This window comes from Eleginops maclovinus, chromosome 8 (assembly GCF_036324505.1).
Source record: "Eleginops maclovinus isolate JMC-PN-2008 ecotype Puerto Natales chromosome 8, JC_Emac_rtc_rv5, whole genome shotgun sequence".
Lineage (NCBI taxonomy): Eukaryota > Metazoa > Chordata > Actinopteri > Perciformes > Eleginopidae > Eleginops > Eleginops maclovinus.
The window spans coordinates 13,048,319-13,067,033 of NC_086356.1; the positions used below are offsets into that span (position 1 = coordinate 13,048,319).

At 42.1% G+C, this 18,715-nt stretch overlaps 1 protein-coding gene across 2 annotated transcripts in view; it reads left to right on the forward strand.

The window, feature by feature from the left end:
• Window positions 1-894: 894 nt before the first annotated feature.
• The window catches only part of unc5cb (unc-5 netrin receptor Cb), a 104,380-nt gene continuing 86,559 nt past the window's right edge, over window positions 895-18,715 (forward strand). For both annotated transcript variants that reach the window (XM_063890326.1, XM_063890327.1), the window contains exon 1: window positions 895-1,468. In XM_063890326.1, the coding sequence (XP_063746396.1) occupies window positions 1,354-1,468 (115 nt within the window). In that variant the 5' untranslated portion in view covers window positions 895-1,353. The remainder of the gene's footprint in view (window positions 1,469-18,715) is intronic.

Here is an 18,715-nt window from a genome sequence, read left to right on the forward strand (position 1 = left end):
ATTTATGGATGTACAGTTGTACTTGTTCAGTTGTTATGAACAGGGGAATTCAGCAGTGAAAAACCCAAATTCTTTTTACCAGGCTGTCAACATGTTCATTTATGCTTCCAAGTTGGACATTTAATATTGGGATTTGAGGATTGATTTGTTTTTGGAGCCAGCCTCAAATGGACATTTGAGGGACTCAATTTTATAGCACCTCTGCATTGGCTCCATTTCTCAGCACGGGAGATAACCACTTTTTTTGGGGTTCCTCTTCATGTTTTAGATGTGTTTGAGTTCAAAAAAGTTCCACAGAGAAGGCATTTTCTCTTTAAAATATGTTTTGGTTTCACTGTTTGAAATAAGAACAGGTCAAATGATCAATATTTATTATTTCAAGAGCTCTTATTTTATCTTGTGACCCTTAGCTATAAGTAGGCTCGACCCCCAGGTTGGAAAACACTGGGCTTAACTATCAATAGTTAAAAACAAACTTTAAATGCATGGATGCATTTATATCTCACTCTTCCGCAAATATTATATCCAATCAATCGACTGTGGCTCACATGGGAAGTACTTTCATTAATGTTCCTTAATAAGTGTCGACACCAAATGAAATAAAATGTAAACTGATTTTTTAAATCTATAATTTGTCTAAGCCACAGATAATTTGGTAGGTAATTTAGAGGTGTACTGTAGGCATAAACAACCTCAATGATTGTCATGTACATTGAGCTAAAGGCTTCCATAAATCATGTATCTGAAAACACGCCATCCATTCCTCGCTGTGTCCGGGCCAGGTTTTGAGACAGCGCTGCCACTTGCCGGAGCACTTGGATTGGCTGAAGGAGCAAGGTAGCCCGCAGAGACTGCTCCTTCCCCCGGTTCAGTCCCGTCAGTGGAGCGCGAGGCTCGAAGCACGCACACACACGTATGGAAAGCCAACACGGTTCACACTTACTTGGCTGCACGCGTGAAAGGTGCCACAGAGAGAGTGGACTCACCGGAGGACTTTGATTTTGTGTGTGGGAGTAATCGGAGAATGCATTTGGCATCAAGACATCGATCCACACCTCTAGACAAACCAAGTGAAGCTTTCAAAGGGAAAGCAAACGGGGACAGATTTTAATGCAACATCCTTACTGACGGAGGGCAATGTACTCGCCTCTTATTCCATAAACTGTCACAGTTTATATGACTGCCAAAACACAGGGCTGGATATTTTTTTTGCAAAGCCAATTTTCTGTGGGCTCGGTGTGTTGAGCGCTGACATTTGGACCGCAGCGCACAACAGCGAGCGAACATAGTGCGTGCTTGAGCGCATTTCCCAGAGACTCGGACTTGCCTCAGAGCGGAGTTTGACTCCTCATCATGGGGCACGGTGCACAAACTGAGAGAGGAAGAAGAGTAGCGAGATGCTCTCCTGAGATGCTGACCCTGTCCTGGCTTCTGCTTTTTCTCCTGGTGGATATCGGAGTGGCTCAAGGTAAAGTTAAAAGTGTGTTTTTTAACTGTGAACTTGGCTTTACTCATGGTAAAGTTTGTTAACTCCTCGAGGCTTACAGCAGGGGTGTAGTGGACCGGAACACACACTAGTTAACACGCACTCTTAGCAGAAACAAAAAATGTAATCACCTTTTTGCTCCCAGCTTCTAAATATATCAAGGCAGCAATTAAGCCTGTGTGCATGAAAAGAAGGCCTAAGATTTAAACTATCAATACTTTGGCCTTAATATGCATAAATGACAAGCCATAGAAGTCAAAACAACTCTTTGCTGGAAAAAAAAGGTGAATAAACCACACTGTAATTTAAAAGATAGAATTTTCTTTATTCAGGTGTGAAAAACACAAGTGGGTATGTGGGAACACAAACAGTCACATTATCACGTCTGTTCCCTTAAGATAAATTAATAAATTACGAAGTGCTGTTGTGCTCCAGCAGAGCTTCCGAGATACCATCAAAATAAAATTGAGCCCATATTTAGTTTACTTGCTCTAAGATTAATCCTTAAAGAATGTCATGGACCATTAGATTGACTACAATAACAGCTTCTGAATAATATTACTGGAGGTCAAATTTAACAAATAGACTATTATTTCCATGAATTATTTGGAACTAAATTATTTTAAGTCTCTGTCTCATGAACCAATTATCACTGTTTCTAATTAAGTTTCTTGTGGGCATTAGAGAACCTTCTAGTCAAGACGCTTGCATCTTCATTCAGTTGCTTTTTCCTAGGTTTTCAGGTTTTAAAAATTACCTGCAAAATTGTTAAATGGTTGGTCTTATTTTGACATATGTATAGTTTAATTCTCAAATTGGATGTCCATTATTGAGATGTACATCCTTAAATGACAATTTGCGACAGCTTCATTTTTCAATGAAGCTATTAAAGCTACTATATTAAAAAGTCTTGACCTTTACTCAGAGGACAGGTCTCTATTAGAACTGAATAATCTGTACGTTTGAGAGTGATAAAGTGTCTGAGGTAATTTACATTTTCACCTCTCACTGTATTCATCTTCCACCAGTGTGCATTTTAACCTTCAGTTGGTTCCTCCAGCCTTTTCCCTCAGAATAGAGCCGTCTGTTGAAAGATGTTTTTCTGTGAGCCGTAGTAGCTGTCAGTTACGGAAAGCATTGAGATAATGCCACAACACCTGAAGCCATTTACTTAATCTGCTCTCTCCTGAGTGGGATTGTCTGTCAAACAAAGGGAGCTTGGAGGAAGCCATCTGTGTGAGGGTTAATGTTCAGTATGTGTTTGTGCATGTGTGTCAGATGCCAGATGAAGTGTGTATGCCTCTGGATTTGAGGTGGTCTGTCTGCTCTTTCTGAATGAACTATGGCTGAAAAACAAGATGAGATGGGAAGAAATGAGCAGAATGTGGCCTTGCAGACAGACTTCTCCAAGGAAAGGCTTACATTAGCAGATTTTTCAATGATAGGACATATTTCTTTTGGAAAGTTCTGGCTGCTCATGCAAAGGCAACACAGGCTTAAATTGGGTGTCCAAGCACATATCCTAGACAGCCATGAGGGTCTGTGAGCAACCTTATCTAGCTGCTCCAGACCTTCATCTCACTCCTACATAGTTAATGAGCAAGAGAGAGGGCGAGGAAGAATGAAAAACAGCACAGGTCCGGTTTCTGAAGGGCAGGGTGAGATGACATAATACCCATTTCCAAACCCCAGAGAGCCACTGTGTCATTGACTAGATGGGAATACGAACAAGGTCCTTTTCTGTCCATTAAGAAGTCAATACAGCAGGAGAACATTGTTTGAGACTAATTAATGGGCCCTGCTATTTTTGGGCACTGATGAGCTCTACACATTCCCAAATCGCTGGAGAGTCACTTCCTCAGTGTAAAACTACTGGTGATTAAAGTGGCTCACTTACCCTAGTGCTCCTCGTACAACCAAACCCTTTCCTGCATATTTTATTTTGGAGTTATTTGAACATTTTAATGTGTGTATACTTTGTAAATTTCATTTGGCTATTGCATTTTATTTTTAATTCCTGACTTTGCCTTTGAGAGGACTCGCTCTCACCCCGTCTACAGACTGAAGTGAGTGCTGGGAAATGAGAGTGCTCATTAACCTGCTGAACTCTTGACAAAGGAGACAGGTTTAGACAGATATAAGCTGGGAGCTGCCAGAAAGGTAGCTGGGAGCTCTGTGACAGCAGCTTGATTGGGAACCCTTGGTGCAAGAACAGATGTACTCCTGGTATTTCCAGCACACCGGCAGAGCTGAACAATATGTGCAGTGTCCGTATCTGTGTGCATGTTGTTGTAAAAGTTGATGGAGGATGTCAAGTTGTTTTGGGAATATGGAATGTGGAATGCTTTCTCATGATGATATGTGAAAAAAAAATCAGCAGGGGATGTTTAAAACTGCTTTTCCTTTTTGGCTTGAGGGAAATATAAAAATACTTTTTAATTCTACTGGGTGAATCTGAAATGTTCGAATTTGTCATCTGTGAAAATGACTGACCAGTGAATCAAGGCCAGAGCTACACTTTGTTTATTGATTTCACATTGAAAAGCTGCTTCAGGGAGGTTGAAAAGACCTACAAATTAAGACACCGATTAGCATGTTAAATAAAGTGATCTTTTATTGACTTTTAACTTACCAAAATACTGTATGCCCTTACTAAGGGCATACAGTATTTTGGTAAGTAAAAAGTCAATAAAAGGGCCCCTTACTCTGAAATGCTTAAGGCTGCTCCCTGTTAATTGATTTGTTGAATAGTTAATAAGCCATTTTTGTCAAGCTGAATGACTCATCTCTGGTAAAGTGGTGCTTTTATCTGATTATTTGAAGAGAAACTCAGTTTTTCAGATCTATCAATTGAATCATCAATAATCTTTTTGTCAATAAAATGTTGTGTCGACTTCTTTAGTCCAGCACAGCCCTAGACATGTTACTGTATCTCTGTGTTTCAGCAGTAAAGTAAATAAATAAAGTAAAGTGATAGAAGTATAAAATCCAACCCAGTGTAGAGGCCTTCCTTAGATCAGTTCAGTTTTTCCGCAATGCTGCTTTTATGTCTCACTCTTCCGCTTTTACTGTGTTCCTGTCTGTGCCGCTTTCCACTCTCTGATGGTGTGTCCTCTGAGCACTGTTTGTGGAGAGAAAGTTAAAGTTTCTTTATTATATGAGCTTTTGAAAATATTGGGACTCAGTGCACAGTAGGACTTTCCGTCTATACCACATGCTTTTAGAGTGCAGGTAACATGAATGTTATTTCTATCATTATTATTCTAACAGGCTTCCCTGTGGCCTGACAACTGGCTCCTCGGGGGCCGCTAACATTACAACCATTGCGGTCATTCTATAAACAGGGCCTGTATGCACAATGAGCACATTGTGAGTAAGGCGCAGTTGTAAATTACAGACTATGATAGCCCTTTGCCAGGACCCATGAGCTGGCAATATGAAACACTTACAGTCAAGCATTTTTTTTAATGTAATTGATGGAAATTTAGATTCAGTAACACACTCCCTCACACGCAGGTGAAAGAAGAGGGCAAGTAAACACTGTGTGTACCATATGACGGTGTTGAGTGAGGGTCAGAGGTGCGTTCTGCCGGTTGCTAGCTGAGCCACAGACGGAGCGTGGTAGCGGGTGATAATTACTGTGAAAAGTGGCTGCTGAGTTTGCTTCCCTGCTTCACTTGATGTCATATAATATTGTTATGATGGAAAAAAATATACATAGAGGCTGGAAATAGTTCTGCTGCAGTCATCTGGTGGATGATGATATTTTGTGATGTGCTTGTGGAGGCAAATACTGTCAGGCAAATACTGAGGTCATGAGTTCAGCAGCCACAGAAATATTTGACAAGCTAACAAAAGTCCTTAGAAATATTCTGAGTTTTATCAAATATAAAAATCACATTATTCTTTTCCCTTAAAAGAAATGGTCTAAAGTACATTTTTGATCTTTCCCACAATTATTTATTTGTGGTGAGGAAATTTAAATTCTTGTATTATATTTAAGTATAATCTCAAATTAATCCTTAAAACAACATTACATTTTTGTGTGATAACAAAATGTCATCTCATCCTCAGGTTTTTAAGATGACCTCAGGGTCAACCATTTCTCTGATGCTTAGGTGCCTCTTGCCAAACCCGGAATACAGACATAAGAAGTTCCCCTAAGCAATTTTAGTGTTTATTCTGCGTGTTCATGCTTTCTGACCAGACTGTTTGAAGGATGCCTCTTCCAGTAAAGTAAACATAACCCCCACCCCCACCTTTTCTTTTTCCTAATAAGGTTTCTGTAGGAGGTTTGCTTGCCACTTTTATTTGTTGCTCTCACATTATGGGCATTGTGAAACTCGTGCTTTGTAAATAACCCGACCGTTGGGGAGTGTAGTATGATTTCTGATTCCTGTGCCATCTCCATCATCTCCCCCTCCTCCCAGAGAGGCCGTCGAAAAGGACAGGAAAAGAGTTGCAATGTTGAGAGGGAGATGAAGGCGATCGCAAGGACACAAAAGAGGCAAATGGGACAGAAAGATTAGTGGTGAAGAGTGGAGAGGAAGCTGGAGGAGAGAGAGAGAGAGAGAGACAGAGAGAACAGGGTGAAAGCGTGATATGGAGCGAGGACGGGGACGGACAGGGGAGGAGAGGAGAGTGTGTCATTAATCACCCGGTGTGACACTCTCAACTACAGGGGAGCTTCACAGTGCAACATTCACTTCTATTAGCAGTCCATTAGCAGAGCCCAGCAAAAGTAGCAGCACTTGACAGGCAGGCCTCTGCCAGAATGGCTGACCTGTGTCTCGAAACAATGTATTGCACCACCTAGATAGTGTGTGTTCACTAAGAGTTTGTGTGAGAGTAGGGTAAGTCAAAGTGCAACACAGGGCATGCATTACTGTGACATATTATGGCAAGTATAGCTTTTTAGGCTTTTGACAGCAAATGAAAATAATTGTGTAAAAAGGTCCCACTTTCAATTACCGTATGAGAAAGGGCATAATGGTTGTAAAGATGATGATGGTGGTGCTGGTGACCTGATTTCCTACCTGTGATACCCCCTCTGCCAGAAAATGGCTCTTCAAAGTGGAGAGGTGGCTGATGCATTAGCGCTACAGTCATTTCTCATTTAAAGGCTTGTTGGCCTCTTACTAGCCAAGAGCCCGGTGATTACAGGATCTCAGCCAAAGGGGAAAGGCGGTGTGGACCACTGTCCCTGCTCTTGATCTGCAGTTCATTTATGATTAGAGATCAGAGCAGACAGTCAGAAAATCTGGGTTTGGGGGGGGGGGGCAGAGAAGAGCACCAGAGCCAAAGGGGGAGAGACAAGTGATTATGAGTTAAGTGGCCCTTCCCATGCCATTATAAGAAGCAGGGCTGACAGAGCACATCATGAGTGAGTATAAGTACACACTCCACTTCTGCCCTTTAATTTGGCATCATGGCCTCCCCCCTGTTGCTCAACCACTAATGTCCTTCCACATTTTTCTTTTCCTAACAGGAAATCCGTTAAAGACATGTCCCTACAAAGGCAGGTAAATAGGGAGTGACTTTAAGATAGGGGCTGAAAGGAACATTTCTGAAAAGTTAACACTGTAAACATATTTGCGTACTCATTTACCCATACAGATTGTTCAGTTATATAGCGCATGTCTCTTATCAGCTTTTCTCCATGTTTGTTATATAATTATGTGCTAATCTTCTCCATAATTTAGCTGCTGTAATCATCTGTGGATACAGCAAAAATGAATGTCCTGTACTGTTGCCACACATGCTATTCTACCTAGCAAAGAGGATTAGGGTACAAAATAGACAGAGTTGGGGGGGGGGGGGGGGATTTGTGATGTTGCTGGAATGCTGCTACTCTTATGTATGCACACAGACACTATAAAAAGCTCAAAGTGCTGATGAGCAGTAAAAGGCAGAGTTAGTGGGAATGCTGTTATTTCCCCTATGTCCTTTAACAGTGTTCGCTGCAGTCTTGGTTCCCCGGCCCAGTATGGAGCAGTCTGGCGGATAGATACTTCATAAAGTAGCAAGCATAGTCCTAACATGGCACAGCGAGATAATAGAAGCTGCAACAATAGGCCGGAAATGTGGGCCGAACATGCACCGCATGCAGTTTCAAGGTGTAAGATAATCCCAGTTTATCTCAGTTGTTGCATATCTATGGGGCAAAAAAGCAGGTTAAAAACTGGGAGCTCACTTAAAAGAAAATGTTAACCATTTTTGGAAATGCTTTGTTGAGAATAGGATGAGAAAAAACTGATAACACTTGAGTGTAGGCAAAATATATAGCTACTGCCAGCAGTGGCTGGTTAAGCTTTAGCCTGGCTCTGTCCACAGAGGAACACACGGTTAGTTGGATTTTGAACTACCAGAATAATTTTAGTCGGGTATTCGTACCTAATGTGAAAAACAATGACAAAAAAAGATATTGGACAGAGTGTAACATGTGTCCTACCCTTAGCCAGAGCTACTGTTGATCCCCCACACATCCAGTAATTCAGCGAAACTAATCTCACCTACACATGTTCTGTACACAAGTCACATACCTTTTAACTGCACACAGAGGCATGAAAAAAGCACCCGCAAATTGTTGAGTAGAAATTGCACGTAAAACAAACCTTTGAAATGTAGACATTGTCACTTTGATAGATGATGACATCTATCACAGACTGTCCTAAATACAGTCTTGAGCGAAAACATCTTTATCTCAAGGAGCTCTTCCAATCCCGGGCTCTGTCGCCGCCGGGGCACCTTTGATGTTAAAGCCAGCATATATGTATGGGTCTGATGAGAAGGGAGAACCTACCACTGAGGCGGTAACGAGTGAGATGATCTCAGTGGTGACTCACAACACCTGAGTCACACACACTGCATGGAGGCTTTGGCAATCACCTGTACTTTCATGTCTTTATGGAAATCCAGCCTTCCCTCCCGAAAGGAAATACAGCTGCTATCTTTCCCTCTGTTCTGACTCTGATTGACAAAGCTAAACCCCTTAATCCTGGCTTTGCCCTGTCTTGTGCTCGGAGCATGAGCCTCACGAGTCGAATGGGACTAAAGCAAATATATAAAAGCCCTTGTGAATAATAGAAACAGTATTTATTTATTATAAGTAATTTGCCAAGCTGACTGTATTTTGTGAAACCTTCAAGTGTTATAGGCATTGTATGTACCTGCAGACTGGAGCTTTTACTTCACTTTGTTGTTGAATGTGTCACATCTCTGCATTGTGTAGAGCCCTGGAAGTTTCCAGACGCTGCACTAATGTATAGTTGGGGAGGGCTGTGGTCTATGTATGTCAGCAGAACAGAGAGAGGGGGAAGGAGGGAGGTGGGGCAGGTATGGGACCACTGGTCCCGGCTGAAACATGAGAGCAAGAGACCCACGCTCCCCATTTCCTGTCTCCACTTTATCAGCATCTTGCTCTCTGTTATTTCTGCGCTCTTAAAGCATCCGATGAAAGCCTTGCCACAGATAAATGTTTGTGCCTCCTTGTTTTTTTATAGGGCTCAAATGAGGGACTTTATCCGCCTGCAACCCCCCATTCCCTCTTTTTGCTCCATTCCTGTGTCTGCTTTGAGATGCCACAAGAGAAGTTATAGCTTCTGGTTTACATTACGGTTCCTTTGAGATGTGCTTGGGACGCCAAGCAGGACAATGCTTGTTCTTGTTCTTCTAAAGGAATACATTTTAACAAGATGTAAGGGAAAGGCCATGAGAAAATAATTATTTGACTTTACCACATTCGTGCTTACTATGTAAGAACTAATGATTTCCACCTATAGACTCCTTCAGTCCTGGTAAATGACAAGTAATCTTCTTTCGAAAAGAAACTCATACTTTTGGCCTTAACAGTCTGCACCCTTATCACCTCAAACAATATTTTCTTTTAGACTCCCATAATTCAGTTTGCTTCTGTTTTCTTAGCTTTCTGTAGGAGCATAGTCTTTTGTGTGTGTACGTGTTCTTGTTTGTCTGCATATGGAGCCACAGTGTGTATGCGCGAGTGTGTTTATTCAATAATAACAGAGTCCGAGAAAGTCTGTTTCAGATAAATCTGTGTGAATACCAGACCATTCATCCCCAGGAAATCAATCTTTCTCATAATTCCCCTCATTTTTCTTCCATCTGTTATCTACAGAGCTGCCAAACAGACTTTTAAACAGAGCAGACCATTACCAGAGGGCAGAATTAAATGTGTCACCATGCCAGCCTGTATAGTTGTTGTTCTTACTGAGTTAAATGAGGTGCTAAATTAAAGCTTTTCAAACGGTATGCACCGTTGTATGATTAAACCCCTCAACCCTCCATGTTGACAAGAGCAGAGAAAAGTGGAAATGTGAGCAAAGAGTCAGGGATTAAATAAAAACATTATGCTTTTGAAATCATGCTTGATGGCATGTGATGAACTGGTGTTTGTGTCTGTTGTTGTGTAATTACTCTGTACAAGTCTCAACAAACACCGGGGAATTCACAACCAGCATCTTGGAAACATTTGCTTTCTACAGTCAGGTCTGAGCGCAGAAGAAGAGTTAACCACCCAACCCCACCACAACTTCAACCACCAAACACCCACCAACCCGAACACCCCACTGCGAGACCTCCTTTTCTTCATTTTGGTCTTTGTTACTGTGAGTCCAGTAATGGGTTGCAACTCGAGATTGCTGTTGGGTGTCAGCACTTTTCCTATGTTTGTACAGCGTGTGTTTGTGAGCCTGTGTGTGTGCCATATCTCCACCATCAGTCCCCGGTGACCTAAGTACTGGCAGACAGTGTTTTAACTGGGGCAGGCTCAATGGGTCTCATTTAAATGGGGCCCAGACAGAAGCCCCACGGTGAAGGGTTACTTTATGACTCTTAAGATGTAAAGCACACTGTCGAGGCTGCTACAATTTGTGTGCTTGCCAGAGAAGGCAAACTGCCCTGTATTGGTCTACAATTCAGGAAACTGTCAGGGAACCAAAAGGCCCTGCTAATGTTTAAAATCTGCCAAATTATTTGGTTCCACGTGAAGAATAAGTGGCTGTATTCTGTTTTGAATTGAATGCATTCTTCAGTTAATGAATACTATGGAGATGAGGTTGATAATGACAGGGAGAAATCTGCGCAGCTCCGAAAGTTCACTGCTGGAAATGTCAGAATTCCTAATGAGCTCAATGTGTCAGTCCCTGCTTGTCCTACATGATGTTCGAACATAAAAGGATTGCGCAAATCACATTTACAAAATTTCTGCAGTACAGCGCAAGCATGTCATCATTGGCTGAAAGAATGCCTACTTTAATACACTTCACATTTTGTACTGTACAACAAATGCCGATTTTTAAGTTTTGTAAGAGATTGGCAGCAGAGGAGTGCTTCCAGCTGTGCATTTGCTCCCTTCAAGGAGCTAACCAAACAGTAGGCAGAAGGTGAATAATGGATGTTGATGTGTTATATGCCCTGAAATGCATAAGGAGAGGGAGAGAAAAAAAAGCAGGAGTTTTTCCTAAACCAGGTCAAATGACTGAATTGGCCCTATTTTGTTTACGGATGCGCATTCCACCAGTAAACACAACTCCTGTTTGCTGTTTCATATCTGAGGGCTCTAAATCCGTCTGGGCATTGAATCCAACATATTCTTACAGACATTTACTCAGCTACCTACAGATTAGGACAAGCCTGCAGTATTATCACAACACAAAGGAGTAGTTTCTACTTTTAAAAATAACACATTTTACAGATGTAATGAATAGTATTACTACTGTCAGTAATTGGGATCATAACAAAATATTTGTGCAAATCTATTATTTTTAATAGTAATACTCTGGGTTTTTTGGGATTATGTTCCCCCTGCTCTGGTAGGAGGTACACAGTGGAGGCTTTTGTTGAACTGCTCCCCATCAAGTCAAGTTAATGGAGAAATGAAATCCGAGTTTGGAAAAAATGAGCGAGCTTCGTAAGATGACAGGGTTTTTTCTCTAATTCCAGACCTCAATAAACTATGACCCCATACAGTTCCCCAGCTGCACTGGAGTCAGCTCACCAACTGTAAACTGATACACCATAATGGCTTGCTGCAGATATGCTGGAGCATGTGCAGCGGAAATGGATAATTCAGTGGTGACACACCATGCATAGGGGTTCCCATGGTTTTTAGGCTGACGTTAGGTAAGATGATCTTTCAGGTAATGGCAGAGGGCGCTAAACTGGAGAGACATGGAGGGGGAGTGTTAAGGAAGGAGCAGCACACTGGTAAATCATACCTCCTGATGAGTTTCCTTCAGTAGCTGCTTGTTTAAACCCTACTGCATGCATTCCTTACCCGTCGCATTTAGAAAGCTGCACATTACTAAATCATGGTATTTTTGTTTTCACATGTCTACAAAGGCTTACTAGCTTTCTGCTAGCCACATTTTTTTGTTATCGCTCTTTTTCCATGCCAAATGTTTTATTTAGCAGCATGCTCTAGCCCGAGACCTCGCCAACAAAAGCAACGATAACGGCCAAAGGATGAGTCAAGGAGGAGGAGGAGGTGGAGAAAAGGAATGAAATGAGAATGAGATAGCCACTCCTAAGCTGCGTGGCTCGCACCCACAGGATGAACAGGCTGAGAGCATCCAGGATTCAGGCACATTAACCACAGCTATTCTTGGGAGTTTTGTGTGGCTTTTTGTTCGTGGAAAAGAGGCAAAAATCTGGTAAACAAATTCAACAATTTTTAGCTATCCAGTGTGTTGTAAGGATTGGGCAGCTTTGAGCATTACCAACTCGCTTACATGCACGTTTCCATCCCCCTGCAATTTTGGGTGAAATTTGACAAAGTAATCTGAGCCTTATTGTGTTGCCTTTCTGTGGAACACCAGATACCAGCACAACAATGGACTGCCATTTCTCTTGCTGGCAGTTGTTTCCACATTGATTGAATTTGAGGGTAATTGGCATGAGAAACGCAAGCTGGAATATTTACACTTTAGCTTCCATTTTGGTTATTTTGCCCTAGTTTGTTTTAATAGGAGCTTGAGAGAAAGCAGTACACCGTTTGAGGAATTTCAACGGGGCATGTCAAATCCAAGGAGTGTCAGCGGTCACTCTGTTAACACGCGGCTCTGTCTGAAGCCGCTGGTCATGGAGTCAAATGGATTGGTCAAAGCAGTTCCGACTCACACAGGCACCTAACAAGGTCAGGAAGAGGGGGAGGACAAAAGTGATCAGCGCTTTGATGGATTTGTCACAATGAGGGGATGTAGCTGTCTCACATCTATCAGTGGTTAAAGGGGTTTCACTGCTCGGGCTGTCACATCCAACTTTACTTACTCTTTAAGAAGAAGCTGGGTGTCAGATGGGGAAATATATTGTCAGAGCCTACAAAGAGTGTTTTTTGTAGAGGTTTACAAGGCCCCAGTTACACGCACACAGACCATGTTCTTTGTATTGGGGTGGTCTCTAGAGATGGAAGCAGACATTTTAATTCAATCAGCTCCAAACAGCAATAATGCCCCCTTCCCTCCTAACACTCACTCATCTAACTGCAGTGATACAATTACGAGCTGAGTTGCATTGGCCATCTTGTTGTGATTATACGTGTTTACATGGGTGGGAGGTGTTTACTGTGGAAAATGCGGGCCCCATCCTGCTGCCCATTTAGCTACTGGAGAAAAAGAACTGCTGTTAGATTTAATTTATTTATCGTCTCCGGAACAGAGTTATAATTATTCTCTTCCCAGCATTACAATTGTCTGCCTGAGTCCCTGAGAGTCTTAAAATGAGTGACTTCAGCTTTACCCATAAAAAAACGTCTTAAATGGCCCTGCACAAGAACACAAGATGAATGGGTTTGGAGGACCTTTTAGCATGTTTTCGAAATAACTGATATATTGTTTGTACCTTCTTTTGTTTGCTTTTTTGCTTTTTAGAATTGACTCATGACTCATGAAGTATGGGCAATAGGCCTATACAGATTTGAGTTTGAGCCACAGTCGAAAATCTCAAACCTAGTACTTTAGAGTACTTAAGTACTTTTTCATTTGAGATGCACTGTAATGAAGTTTAATAAGGTGTACTAAAAATCCTATCCTGAATTGAAAGAATTAGCAAACAACTCTTAAATATGAATAGGAAATACAAATAGAGTACTCCTTTTATAAATAAAAGTATAAATGAAATAGTAAAATAAATCTTTGAACGTAGCACAAAGGATCCTACAAAGAGCAAAGTAAGTACTTTCAGAGTAATTGCGTACACAATCAGTCTCCTAAATTGCACAAGACTTTTCAAAAGAGCAAATCTAATCCTTTGCCTTGCATTTCATATTTTTAAGTACCCATCCACCAGTGGCCTTGTATCTTCCCATCACTGCAGCTATCTAGTGATAACATTGCCTCACTAATCTTACTGATGTTCACTTTCCCTTTTCAGGCCCCAGCACTCTGTTTTATTGGTGTAGCATTATGCACAGTGTTTTGACCATTGTTTACTCCACAACATGCCACTTGTTATCTTCTGCAGCAAATGGCCATGTCTTTGCCAATCACGTCTGGCTTTTGTCTACTTTTCCTTTTTTCAGTGGAAGAGCAGCCATTTAGTGCAAGGGTCAGGGTTGTAATTGACAGCCACCACTAAACAAATCTGCCCTGCTCGGCGGTACACCAACCCCACCTCCCGTCCCCTCCCGCCACTCTAATCTAACTAATGCACCCATGTGTGTGCTGGAAAGTGAATTAAGCATAGAAAACTCAATACCTGATCCATCTGACGGAGCTGCCTGCCTGCACATTAGCAGTTTCTCTGCAGCCTCTGTAATTGTATTACACAAGTTGGCCGCTCTAACGATCAGGCCTTACACACACTTACACACTTATACACACTCTCCCTGTTGTCGTTAATCGCTGCCTTCGCTGGCCCCGGAGGCGTGCAGCGGGCCAAGAACGGAGCGATCGAGAAGGAGGATGATGAGGCGAGTAGTTCAGACCTCCCTCAAGGCTGACATGAAATGAAATCATATTCTGTGTGTGTGTGTGTGTGTGTGTGTGTGTGTGTGTGTGTGTGTGTGTGTGTGTGTGTGTGTGTGTGTGTGTGTGTGTGTGTGTGTGTGTGTGTGTGTGTGTGTGTGTGTGTGTGTGTGTGTGTGTGTGTGTGTGTGTGTGTGTGTGTGTGTGTGTGTGTGTGTGTGTGTGTGTGTGTGAATATGGTACACAGCATCTTCTTCTTCTTCTTTTATAGTTCTGTTGTCGGACTCTCTGTATCTGCCGCTTTGCCTTCTAATCAGTGCTTTTTCGGGCACTCCTGCTGTGTGGCCCGGTTTCTTTTTCTGCTTTCCCACACATCCCACTGGCTGCTATCTGTGTACTGTCAGCAGTACTGCCCCATTGCCAGAGACCACACCGGGAAGAGATGAGCTTACAATCTCCTCCTCTCCTCCCCACTAATCTCCCTTGACCTATGCAAGGTTACAAAAACATATCTGAGGTGTTTTCACATTATGAGGCAGATAAGGGGCGAGAACTGATGAGATGTAGATGTATTAATGGACAATTTATTGATCCCATGATGTAGTAAACACATACCTGTCCTTCCCTTCCCTGTGACTTTATCAGCGGGAGTCCAAAGAGGGGGAGGGAGATAGCAAGGAGAACAAGAGAGGGTGATTAAAAAGGTTGTGTTGATTTGCTGTGTGTTGCCATGCAAGCAACCCATTTTCTCCGGCTGCACTAATGGAGACTTCAGTTAGAATCCAGAGAGAAGCTCTTTAACATTTTATTCCTTCTAACAGGCTGATTTATAATGATGAGCCCCAGACTCTTCCTACCGCAGCAGGGCATCACAAAGAGTCCTGGAAATCGAGGGAACGATATATAGCAAGACCACGAAGGGACTCGCTAAAGGCATGAGAAAATCTGGCAGATAAATGGTGAAAGATGACCTCCCGCATAGCCCAGCCCAAGGCTCACAATGTATAGATGCACTGTGTTGTCCGAGAGACCTCCATGACCTCTATATAACCACTAAGGTCACCCCCCGTATTCCCGGCTCCCAGGGTCCAATGATACCCTACCTGCCAGATGACACCCCATAGTCTGGTCCAGTCTGTTTGCATTTGTGTGTGTGCATGTGTAAAAATCCCTCGGGGAGGACTTGTCAGAGAGGAGGTCATCAGATATGTGTGTGTGTGTGTGTGTGTGTGTGTGTGTGTGTGTGTGTGTGAGAGTGTGAGAGTGTGTGTGTGTGTGTGTGTGCGCACACTCTCGCATTTGTTTGTGTGTGGCAGTGTGTGTGCGCACATAACGGGTGGAACAGGGAAGAGCAGGTTTGGGCAGCTTTATCATGCTTATCTGAAAGGTCACTCCATCATTGTCGGTCTGCACTTTACAGAACCTCCCTGTAGTCACCGCAAGGCAAACCGATCATGGAGACGGAGAAGGAGAGGGTTGAAAGATATGAAGGTACGCCTGGAAATGTTTCACCAAATTAAAGGAATTTCCAAAAAGTTGGCAAAAAGATACTTATTTAAAGTGCATTTCTGTATCGCTAATATCTATAATGGATTAAAGCATACTTGAGAGACAGGTGCGTTCTGCTTATAGCTCTGAAGAGTCTAAGAATTGATTAATATTCATGCTTTATCAGGACACATTGGTCAAGTATCGTCATACTTCATATATCCAGGACATTTGTTTTGCAAGGCCGTGTTTACAATGCATGATAAACATACTTTTAATAACATATTATGTAATATAATGTTAATAATGCATTATAAAAAGTGTTATGTGGCAAATATTCATATTAAGTATCATGTGTGACTTTATAAAATCCTATCCATCCATTAATCCATTAATTTTCATTGTATGCAACAGGCCAGTTAAATTCCATATTGTTTTAAAAGGAAGGAAAGGGACCGGCATTAGTGAACTATGTCAAAAACATAGTAAGCCTATAAAGGGGTTAATAATGTTTGTACTGTAAGCACAATTATCTCTGGAGTGAAAACGTGTAGAGGTAGGGACTTGTCCTTCTGTGTCTACTGCGCACAAGCCTAATCTCTGAGTGACACTAATCCTACTGGTTCTGCTGGTTATCCCTTCTCCTCCCATCATCCCCAGCAGGTATTCCCTCACTGCCAAAGTTCCTTCTGTGACACCCATCTCCTGTTTTTCCCACCTTATCCCCTCCTCTGCCTCTCCTCCAGCAGTGTGTTTGTTTTCACCGTTGTGTCTGAGTGACATTAGCCAAAGTAATCCAATAGAAAGCTCGTCAGACCCAGAGCAGGGTTCTGTGGGGTTGAGGCGTTTCCATGGGGATCCCATGGATTGCTAATTAAGCTCATTAAAGCTCGTTATTAAAGCTCGTTAAATCTCATCCTGACACGGTGGCGCAGCTCCTGGTGTCTAACTTTACTAATTTATACAATAATAGACACTCACAAACATGCACACTCACACAGAAGTCACCAGTATAATGCATTTTGGCGGGTGTAATTAAAGCTCTCAATAAGCCCTGCAGTTTTCCCCACTCCTTGCTTTGAACAGAATTGAAAGAGCTTTGTGAACAATATCATTTACATACCCAAACGCAACCATTTGTGGCTGTGCAGAGTTGATGGGAGGTTACTGTAAGTGGGAATTAAAAAAGATAAACTAGTTCCCTAACATTACCAGAGACAACATATCATTCATGAATCATTTGTTTGAGCCATGGGAGATATTTGAGTGAAGTTGGGGAAAAGAAATACCTGACTTTATTTTTCACACACACACTGAACCGTGTTACTTTGTGCCCTACGACCTCACTCTGAGTTTACACGTCAATTCCAAATAGTGTTCTTCGTCTGTGAGGGGGAACAGTAAACCATGTTTTTTGGGGTCTTCAGAGAGTTGAGTGGAACAGTATGTAAGTGTGTGTGCAGAGAGAGAGAGAGAGAGAAGAGCGACTCCTCTTACAACCTGAATCACCCCTTTGATGCTGACTGGCCTTGACACCAACAATGTGGCCTTTCACAACCCTCAACCACCTCTGAGGAGCTTACCAAGAACACACACGTACCTAGTCTTTCTCTCTCGGTCACTTTGTATCTTAGGTTTTTCCGTGTTTATTTTCTCTGTGAGCATTCACAAAGGAAATGGCAATTTAGCTGAAGAGAAAATAATATGTAAAATGAAGAGGAACAATATGTAACATGGATTTAGTTAAACATTTAAAGCATTGGATTTGGCGAGTGATTCTGCATTTTCCCAGCAGAGCCGATGATGCTCAAAGATGTTGTTAAGTTCTTTGCAGAAATGGCATTGTAAACACTAGAGAAATTAAAGATATTGAGTGGTGAATACTGAGGAGTGGAAGCGGTCAGGGCCAGAGGGACACTAAGACGGAGGATTTCTCCAGTGCCCCCTAACACTTTTTCTTTGTTCCATTTTTCCCGTAAAATATCCCCTTCTTCGCTCAACCACTCTCGTCATTCCTTTGACATGAAAGGGATTTCAACTCTTAAAGTCTTTTTAAATGTATCCTTTGTCAAAACGGCTGTGGTTAAACAGTCTGTGAATGAAGTCCATTCCAGATGAAAGTTGAAACATTCAAAGGGAGGTTCTGAAGTACGGCCTGCCTAGGGACATCCATCATTGACATCACCGCTAATTTTGGTGACATACTCAGCAAAACATGCCCAGCTGTGTGTGAAAGAAATACATGAACTCAGTGTTTCCATGTGATTTTTTTTTTCTTTACTCCGTACTTTTCAACAGCTTACAAAGGCCGGCGCTTATATCAAACATGTGTTTGTTTAACGCTCCATGTGTGAAAAGAGTTGACTGTGATTGCGCTGACAAATGATGTTTCCAGTTGTGTGTAAGGCTGCTGGAACATAAATTCTACTACGTACTTAATCTCTGTTTACTTTAGGCATGCTCTGATGGAGCTGTTAGCATTAATTAGCATTAGCCCTTCCAATAATGCGGCCACATTTGCTGCTGTGGGCAGAGAGATGTTTATAGAGTTTGACTCAACTTGACAGAGGTGAAGATCTCTCCCCAGGGCAGTGGCCTTCTGCTTGCTATAATGAGATAATGTGAGAGTGCAATGATGACACTGACCTGGGGTGTGGGCTTCTCAATCACACAACAGTTCACTAAATGGGGATGGTTATCAAAAATTAGGCGAGTGCTTCACAATCATGTAAAAAAAAAAGACAGGAAATCTTTCCAGTTTTTTTGTTTCCACTGACTTCCCTTTAAAACCAACAAGATTCTAGTGGTTAGGACATTA